General features: G+C 43.0%; 1 protein-coding gene across 2 annotated transcripts; it reads right to left on the bottom strand.

Annotated features, from left to right (window-relative positions):
* kcnk4b (potassium channel, subfamily K, member 4b) lies at positions 1 to 9,564 on the bottom strand. Of its 2 annotated transcripts, none has more exons than XM_087177129.1 (8): positions 9,363 to 9,564; positions 8,076 to 8,205; positions 7,541 to 7,817; positions 3,742 to 3,856; positions 3,492 to 3,652; positions 3,203 to 3,389; positions 1,263 to 1,405; positions 1 to 1,176 (listed from the first exon to the last, which is right to left on the bottom strand). In XM_087177129.1, exons 3-8 carry the CDS (start codon positions 7,727 to 7,729, stop codon positions 562 to 564), a joined length of 1,410 nt encoding a protein of 469 aa, XP_087033255.1. In that variant the 5' UTR covers positions 7,730 to 7,817; positions 8,076 to 8,205; positions 9,363 to 9,564; the 3' UTR covers positions 1 to 561. The 2 variants fall into 2 exon arrangements, with proteins under 2 accessions (XP_087033255.1, XP_087033256.1); XM_087177130.1 differs by having other exon boundaries at positions 9,436 to 9,564.
* Positions 9,565 to 9,857: the final 293 nt, after the last annotated feature.

Here is a 9,857-nt window from a genome sequence, read left to right as displayed (position 1 = left end):
TTCGTTTAAAAAATCTTTATTACATATATGCAGTACATTAGGATTAATGCGTCTGGCCATCAGAATGCAAATATTATGGTTGTGTACAGTATTTAGAAAAGTTGTCTTACATACCAAAAAACGTACAGGAGGCTGTTTAGTACCCGTTTACTTGTTGGCAGGATTTAAGAGCGACTCTCTCTTCTTTCTCTCTTCTGACCAAAGGGGCTTTGGCTGCTCTCTTGTTTCTTGGGTTAGTTGGATTAGTAAAAGGCAGGGAACCCTCGTGTGGAGGGAGTGGTAGTGCACTTCTGTCTTGGCCCAGTAGAGAGCAGCGGCTCCTCAGGAAGTAAAGGGAACATCGGCATAAAAATCAGCTTTGATCATCATCTTTGATTGAGGCATACACACTCACATGCAAAGGACATTAATGCTAACCGCAAGTGGCTGAGGCTTCTGCAACATGTTTTCATCTCAAGTGTGTGTAAGTAAGCAGCAGATATACACACATACATTGCTACAGTGCAAACTCCTCACATCTCTCAGCTGACTCTGGTTATAGCGGGAGTTTCTGTGAGCAGCTTAAACCTGCAGGTTTAGCGGCAGGTCTGGGACCGGTTTGGGGTTTCCGTTGCGCTCGTTCTTGTCACAGCTGGAGCTGCTGACTTTGTTGATTCTGTGTGGGACAGGCCTCCTGTGGCGTCTCCTCTTCGGCTGACGGGAGCGGACAGAGTTGGGGTGTGTTGAGTCCAGCAGAGGATCCAGATGTAGTTTCACACTCTGAGTATCTGAAGACTCATCAATGAATGCAAGGTTCTCCCCAAAGTAGTCCAGGGGCTGGGACAGGTGTGGGTCTGGAAGAGTCTCCTTCTTCTCAGCCTCTGCAGGTTTTTCTTCAGGCACTCGCTCCGTCTGAGTCGCCTGAGAGTCTGTTTCTGATTCGGACCCTGATTCGTTAGAGGAGGTGGAGGAGGACGAGGAGTAAGATCCAGAATCAGTTTGGTTCTCCTGCTGCTCTTCTTTCCCCTCATGAGCCCCTGCGGCTGACCCGCTGTGGCCGTGGCTGCGAGAGCCATGGCGGCGCTTTCGCCGGCGCCGCTTGAAGGGATCATCAATTTTTCCTGGCATGCGAAAATCCACCGACATATTCTGGATGTTCTGAGTCCAGTCGGTGGCGTGGGCTCGTAATCCCTCCATCTACGAGAGGAGGATAAACCAGACATGATGGACAGGAAGCGGGAGAGACAAGACATGGTAAAAACAGACAAGGAGCCTCCTCGTACCTCAGCTCTGGTCTTCTTAGACAGAACCCGGAGCCAGTTACCAATCATTGTCAAAATAGATGCAAAGTAGGCCAGACCCAGCAAGATCCAGAACCACACCAAGGGCTTGTACCAGTGGTCGCTCCCCGCGTGTCCAGAGTCCCCTTAGAGAAGACACCAGGACGTACAAGGGTCAGTTACAGCATCACATTCAAACGTCCTGAATAAACCTACTAAACAGCAGAGGAGATGATCAATAATTCATTTCTTACAAGGAAATCACCCTGAATAATTTATCAGGTAAATGAAAATTGTCAGTGCTAAGTGAACTTAATGCATTACAACTGACAGGCATATTTATGGCTCTTTGACTAATTAAGTTACAGCAGCGACTCATCTGCAGATCAATACGTTCAGAGGAAAAAATATGTAAAAGAAGAAACAGTTTTCACTTCAGCTGCTAAATATTTATATTAAAACACGTCATTATTAACCTGGATATTAAATGGAGAATCAGATATTCTGACTGTAATAAAGCTATAATAAAGAAACCTGCTCTCACCTCATCCTGCAGGAGAACCTCCTGCTCAAGCTTTACTCCCTCCCTCTCCCATCGGTCTGAAGGATGTGACTGATTGTCATGGATAAAATCACTGACCTTGGTTTTCCCTGATATGAACCTCTCACCGAACCAGCTACTGAAAAAATACATTTATTTAAATATAGATATAGATATATAGATAAGTTTTCTGCTGCTACTCCTCTTGTACTTTGTATTCCACTTCACTTTACAGCTTTAGTTACTTACACATTATGACTTTACTCTCAAAGCATACGGCCAGTTTACATGAGGCAGAGTTCAAACACTATGAATAAATAAATAAATGAATAAATAAATAATAACTTTAGTTGTCGCTTTATCCACAATCATAATCCAGCAGTAGAACACTCGACCCCTACAGCTGTGAACGGATCATTCTCTATAATGAGAAGGAAACTTGTGAAACTTTAAATATATTTAGCAGATAAAATAACCTTTAAATAAATAAAACATCTGAACATTAATTTCCTCCGCAGCATGTGGCTGTACCTTCTGCCTGTTAATGCAGGTTTCTAATTATCTTCCTGAGTGCAGGGAAACTATGTTAGTAGGTTGATGTTGCTATGGTTACGTGTGTTAAGAGTTTTGTAATTAATGCATTTTGTACAGGTGCACAGGTGCAGTGATAAAAGAAGCACTTTGAGATCATCTTCTAGGTGACTAGAGACAATGTAAATACACAGTATTTTAGAATGGAAACATGCTGCATATGTTAAAATCATTTTTAACAAAGATGGCCCTTTTATTTGCGGGGCAGTTGTCTACATATATTACCTAATGATAAAATAAAATGCAAGCACTTCACCCCAGTCTCCGCCTCCCTTCACTGGCTTCCTGTTCTTTTCAGAATTAAATTCAAGGCCTCAATATCCAGGCCCGACCTCACATCTCAGAGCTCATCCCTCCTACATGTCCCACGGTCTCTTTTAAAACTAACAGGGGGCAGAGCTTTCACAGGTGCAGCTCCAAAAGTAAAGAACCTCCTGCCACCTGACATCAGATGTGCTCCTTCCATCTCCATGTTTAAATCCAGGTTAAAGACATGTTTTTACTCACTGGCCTTTTAGCTCACTAACCCCCTCGTCCATTGTCATGTTCATATTGAGTATTTGCTTCTTATTGTCTACGTGTTTGTGTTATTATACTTATATGTGCTGTATACATTTGTATGTACATATACCTGATTATTTTATTTATTTAAATTCCTCTTTGTACAGCACTTTGGTCAGCTCAAGCTGCGTTTAAATGTGCTAAAGAAATAAAGTTGACATTGATTTGACTTTTCATTTTAACCCCTCCCCTCAGAGAGTCTGTGCACACCACTGTAAGCAACGTTAGAAACATGTCGACGGTTGTATACCTGCAACATAGTCTCCAAACCCCACCGTTGTTAGGGTGATAACTACGAAGTAGGCCGACTCCAGCAGAGACCAACCCTCCACCTCTTGGAAAACCAGGATGGGCACCGCGACGAAGAGCAGGCAGCCCAGCAGGATGGACAGGACGGCCGTGATCACTCGCACTATCATGGGACTGACGCGCCATTTCTGTCAGCAGGGCGGGACAACACAGAGGGATGAGACACATACAGGGAAGGACATGTGCAGTTCAAACAGAGAAGACGTGAACAGCTTTGTGTGGGGTCTGACCAGGAAGAGGACTTCTATCTTAGCAACAGCTTTCCTCAGTCCAGTTCCCAGGTGGTCTCCGACTCCAGCGAGCAGGATACCAAACATCGGGATTCCCACGAGGGCGTAGAAGATGCAGAACAGCTGCCCCCCCTCTGTCTTGGGGGAGATGTTTCCAAAACCTGACGTACAGGGTCAGAGGTTGAAGAGACAGACGATCTAAACAGATTCATTACATGCAGTGGTTTTAATGGTTCTGCTGGACACCCACCAATGGTTGTGATGATTGTCCCTGAGAAAAAGAAGGCACTGGCCAGATCCCACTGGCTCACAAAGGTGTCGTTGCTGCTGGGATCCACACCTGCACTGACGGCCTCCACCACCTCCTGAGACGGGACGGTGAAGAGGAGAGAGGAGAAGAGATATATGATTCATGTCTGACATGCTGAAGGTTTCACACACATGAGCACGACTTTCTCTTTGTTTCCCAGTTAAAGACCAGTCAGTTCATTACTTCAGAACCAGCTGCTCCACAGAGGAGGTGGAGGTGCAGGTGGAGGTGAGGTGCTGTAGAAACTGCAGGGTCTCCGGCAGGCATCCGTGACAAACAGCTGACTGCTGATGAACTGCGACGGCTCCATTCTGTCCCAGCTGTATCGAACCACTGCCACACGATAATCTCACTGCCTGATCTAATTATCTGTTTGGTGTCTGCTGGGGAGACGCTGAAGACGTCCGTTAATGCTGCAGTGTGATGAAGTGACTGAACATTGTCTCTGCAGACGTTATTACTTCTAATGGATCAGAAGTGTGTGATCACAGAGACAGGGCTGTGTCTGCTGGATGTCACTGTACGACGTCTGTCCCACATGATTTGGGAAAATGAAATGAGCTCTATTAGTTTCCAGCTGTATTTGTGCATTAATTAGAATCTCTGATGCTCCTAATCAGTGTAAATCAACTTTCCATGTTAGTGGCTGAAATATAAGCTAATGATTTGCCTCCATTTCAGTGAATACAGCAGGACATCATTGTGTGGTTTTCTGTCCAGAACGTTGTGGAATAAAACAGGAAGCAATCTGTGGATTCTTTTCTGCTGATGAATCAAATCATTGTTTATTCAGTAAAATTATAAAATAGTAATTATAATAATATATAAATTATAATTAATGAATTTTCTGTTGATTAGTTGGCTGATCAATCCAGCCGTTAAAGATCAGTCAGTTTCACCTGAGTTTATCCACTTCTGTGTTTTCAGGTGAGAAGACTCACTCAGTGTCTGATGTACGGCAGGAGGAGTGGCTCTGATCACATGGTCACACCTGCAGAACAGCTGTGCCACAACACACATGACCCACCACATTAATAGCCGGTGGTATAAATGTACAACTGTAATGTGACATCTCACATTACTCCAGCTGATGGTGGGAAGTCTGAATCTATTAAAGACCTGTTGAAATGTCAGCTGACACAGGTTCAGTGAAACCTGACCCACAATGCCGCTTGTTGCACAGAACAACATCTGAAGAATGAGATCGTAACAGCTGCTTTGTTCACTCACTCAATTATTCCTGTTGTTTTATCTATGGAGCCCCAAAGTGGTCGATATTTAATAATCGATTAAGTTATAAAATTCTCCTTTGAATAATTTTTGTGAAATAATTTAAGAGATTATTTAAACTCAATTGATTATTATAAGTATTTTTATAATATCAGTTTTTTAGGAGTTTTTATTTCATATAACAAAATGTCTGTTTTTAACACTTTAATTTCATACTGTCATTTTTTATTTCATATTGTCACTTTTCACAACATTTAGCCAGTTAGCTCCTGTTAGCTGGAGCAACAACTATGCTAAAGTATTCTATTGAGCACATGTTTGTATTGCATGTGTATTTGAATGTTTTACAATAAACAATGATAAAGTCGTTCGACGTCACAGCACAGCAGCAAACATCTGCTTTTACTTATTTAGCTTGACAACAGCGCACATGCTACCTACCTAGCCGGTTAACTAGCTACAGTAGGTGGCTAACAGGCTGTTAGTGCATTCATGTGGTGACGGAATAATGAGTTTCCAACAGGGAAAATTCAGGTGAACGCCACCTTAACTCGGCATCATGTACGCAGAAACATGATGGATGAAAGGAAATATGTGGATGATGTAAGAACCTTTTGATTAATGGTGCAAATTCACATTTTGCATATCAACTTTTTTGCTAACCTTTAATTAGTAATATGGTATTAGGTTGTAACTGTTGGCTGCTGTCCATGTAGAGAGACCTAGATCAGTTATTCATTAGATATTATATATTCATTACATATTCAGTAACTCTGATAACAAGTCAGCTAAAGCAATGTTTTAGTGGTTTCAGAGAATTTACTGGTGGGACATGAACACACCACGTGGATGTGACATAAATGAGAAGCAGTTGTTGAGGTTGCTATTAGCTTAAGAGGCAGGAGACCTGTGATTGGCTGAGAGATGAGATGGTGGTCATGGTGTTTCTCTGTTTCTCTGACTTTATAAAATAAAACTTGACATTGAATAAAATTGTCTTTAGGGGGAAAAGCCATTAAGAAATAAGAACAGACAGAAAAATGGCATTTTTAAACAAACTGTCCATAATGAAATAAAAAGTAATTAAAATATAAAAATATTTAAATAATATAGAAATATTAATAATAAGATAACATTTCATAATGATGAGTTTATTTTTAACAGCTTCTTCAATTATTTCACAAACTATTGGTTCATTTATATAATTTACACAATGTATTTATATAGTTATAACGTCCATAATGTCTGTTTCTGTTTATTTGATATTGAACACTTTGAGGTTCATCACTGATTCTATTATAATTCATATGTTCTCATTATCTGCTTAGTCTTTTCATTTCATCAGTAAACAGGACGCACCAGATCTCTCATCATCTAAATCAAAATCAACATGTTTGATTTAAGGAGCACACGTTCACCTCTGTCCTTCAGGACCTCAAACCTTTTTGCTTTGCCGACTAAAACAGTGATTTACAACGTGCATTCTGGAGCGAGGACAAACATCTCGGGATCACAGCACAGTTGCCGAGCCAGCTCATAACGCACAACCTATGCATGACTCAGCTTTCACACACACACACACACACACACACACACACACACACACACACACACACTGAAGCTGACCCATCCTAACATTGCTGCTCTGACCACACCTGTTATCTGCCCCACAGTCCAGAGGCCTCACGGACTGAGGAGGTTCAGACAAGGTACGATGTGTGGTCAGAGTCAGGCAGCTTCACACTAAATATAAAATATGAAGCAGAGTTATCTGTCGGACCATCGGCCAAAACGTATTTTTAGCTACTAGAGGTGTTCAGGCTCGGAGCTGCAGATCCTCTATGGTGTTTGTTGATGTGTAAATAACAACAAGCTGTGACTTTGTGCTCAGTCACTATGAACAGTTCGTAGGTTCAGAGACTTTGACCCTGAGTGTTTGATCGAAGTCCAAAATAAATAGAGAAAAAAAATCTGACCACAAATTTAAATAAAATATTCAGTAAAATTATCAGCACCAATTTAATTGCCACATATTAATTCCATAGCTGTTCAGCTTTATTGAGAATATGAATATATAAGAAAAAATACTTTTTTAGCCTGAACAGTCATCTGCAAATTCAACAGATGAAATGTGGGGGACAGTGAAAGGAGGGAAATACATTATAGTAGGTCAAAGGTTGTGTTTAGATCACTTCTCAGGGGTTCAATGGTCTTTTTTGTGAAATGAAATACTTCTACCTCTTCAGGCCTTTTATAAATCGCTTTTACAACTCATGTCAGGGGCAGGCCCTTCATTTTTGGGGGCACCAACCCAAAAGGTTGGAACCTGCTTCAGGTAACTCAGATCTTACACAAAGGTGGTGTCACTGATTCGTCTGAGCCCATTTACAGACAGGCCACCATGACACCACCTACTTTAAAGAGGAGAGACGACTACGTCTTACTGATTGGTTAAACAGTTTTTCCAGAATAAAAGCAAGAGAACGAGTCATGAGAAGATCTGCTGTACCTCTATAAGAGTCTGGAGGTTCTCTGAGTCCACACAGGTGAAGTTCGACAGGAAGTCGCGGCGCGTGTCCAGCAGCTGCATGTGTTTTCCCTCCTCTCGAGGAGCCTCCAGGGCGCGGAACACCACAGCACCCAGCACCAAGTAGAGAAGCACCCCCGTCAGGATGGCGAGAACGGTGGAGCAGCGCATGGCGACACCTCTGCTCAGCTCGAACGCAGGCGGCTGTTTCCCTCCACCGGCCTCGGGGCTCCTGTGGCCTGGATCCCAGCTGCTGCAGCTGAAACATCAGCAACCACACAAACACGAGGGTTTTCTACTGACCACAGTGTCTGCAGCAGCCGGTCTATTAGCTGCACACAAGGCATTAAATGGACTCAAGCCTCACCACACTGCTGACACACAGTAAATGAAACATCCTGATGAAACAAACCTGTTCATCTGACCTGCCTGACACTGTGAACAGATGTGACTGAGCAACAACACAAACCATCCATGTCATGGACACACACACAGGTGTGCACACACTTCACCTCACCTGTCGATCCGCTTTAGATTACCACGCCTTCGTCTTTTCCAGTCTCTCTTAGCACCAGGTCTGAGGATGGAGTCCCTGGATCCGTAACCACTGGGGAGTCCGTCCACCTCACACTCTGAGGGAGGGGACACTGGACGGGACGACAGACACGTTCACATGTAATTCAGCAGAAATACAACGTGTTCGCTTTCTCACAAACACAAAGGTTTCAGTGGTGAGAGCAAACCACGGTGGAGGACAACAGTCAGCAACAAGGTGAGGCCTCAGGTGGGACAGAGATGTCAGTGCTTTTGTTTGTGAGGAGAGACTTGGTTGTTCCACCCACACCAAGGTAAAAAACTGGGCGAAGAAAAAGGGATTTCCAGCTCTGGATGAAGCTGTATTTCCTTTAGGTGAGACACTGATCAGCAGCTGGAGAAGAAATGATACAGAGATCTTTGCAAACGTTAAAGATGAGTGATGAGTGATGTCAGCCGTGGGTGTGATCGTCGGCTCCAACCGAGAAGGTATTCTCATTTAAACCTGAAACTGGAGCCAAGTATCTCTGCACTCTGATGCATCTTTACCCTGTTAAAGCAATGGAGCTGCGAGCCTGATGGACGAGTCAGACTCTCTCCTTTGTCCCAGAAATTTCACAAATTATTTAAGAGAGAAGGATTTTACCATTTGGACCAGTAGACCTGCCTCTTGTGATTCGTTCTGCATCACTGGGCTGCAAAAACAAGCGCCCATCTTGTTGTAAAGTTCGGTGACTGCAGTTCTTTACTCAGCAGATCCGCTGGTCTTCATCCAAAATTAGAGCAATAAACTGTGACACTGTGACAGAAAAATATACACTGGCTCTCAGAACAGTTTTACAGCTGCTGGGAAGAAACAAAAAGACTGTCCACTTACTAAAATGAGCACATTACAGCCAGGAGTTAGCAGGATTATAGTCCTCTAAGTGCCACAAGATATTTTGGTCGTGTTCATGTTACTAAACAGTCACACGTACAATTCATGAAACACTTGAAGAGCACAATGATCCACAATTTTTAACACTGAATATGTTATTCTGGTATATTTTGGCTCAAATACACAATGAAAGAACATCTGAAACTGCTCCTCCAACATTTATCAAACACAATAAAGCAGCTCAAATGCAGTTTATCTGCCACAGAGAGACCTAACACAGAATGACAGAGAGATTATGCAGCACCAGACAAAAGGAAATTGTAATGTGGCCAACAGTGCTGCTGCTGCAGCTGCTGCTGGGCCATGCCCACGGTGATCCCTCTTTTTTATTACCGTTTATCGTCCCTCAGGGTCCAGGAGATGTACGGTCGAGACCAGAGCGCCTGACAGTCCAGCGTGTGCTCACCTCAGACTGAAGGATCATAAGAGTCCAGAGCCGCCTCGTGCAGAGTCTTCCATGAGTTCAGGCAGCCGCATACAGGGAGTGTGTGTGTGTGTGTGTGTTTGTGTGTGTGCGTGTGAGTGTGTGAGTGTGTGTGAGTGGTGAGTGTGTGTGTGAGGCTGTTGCTGAGCGCACAAGAGAGAAAAAGATACTCACTCAAACTGACTTTATATAGAGTGAGAGAGTGAATTAAAGAGAGAGAGCGAGAGAGAGAGCAGCACAGATAAAGATGGAGGTGATGATGAAATAAACAGCAGTGAAGATTTTAAACAGACCAACTCTGGAGAGCTGCAATGATTCTTTTGAGCCAACACATATTGAATCTCATAATTAGCTTCAGTCTGTGATTATAATTTTTCATATTCTGTCATTTTCTCCTGTGAATT

Source organism: Seriola lalandi, unplaced genomic scaffold (genome assembly GCF_002814215.2).
Source record: "Seriola lalandi dorsalis isolate HSWRI2012SDOR001 ecotype SW California unplaced genomic scaffold, Sedor1 jcf7180002054581, whole genome shotgun sequence".
Lineage (NCBI taxonomy): Eukaryota > Metazoa > Chordata > Actinopteri > Carangiformes > Carangidae > Seriola > Seriola lalandi.
The sequence above is the reverse complement of the archived record's forward strand: the minus strand, read 5'-3'. Positions and strand labels throughout refer to the sequence as shown.

What these genes read in the sequence shown, in the direction of transcription:
- kcnk4b (XM_087177129.1), bottom strand. Translation starts at nt 7,729, where the DNA reads ATGCGCTGCTCCACCGTTCTCGCCATCCTGACGGGGGTGCTTCTCTAC. An exon ending in GACAATCATCACAACCATTG is followed by an intron (nt 3,653 to 3,741) that starts GTGGGTGTCCAG and finishes CCTGTACGTCAG; the next exon opens with GTTTTGGAAACATCTCCCCC. An exon ending in AGATAGAAGTCCTCTTCCTG is followed by an intron (nt 3,390 to 3,491) that starts GTCAGACCCCAC and finishes CCCTGCTGACAG; the next exon opens with AAATGGCGCGTCAGTCCCAT.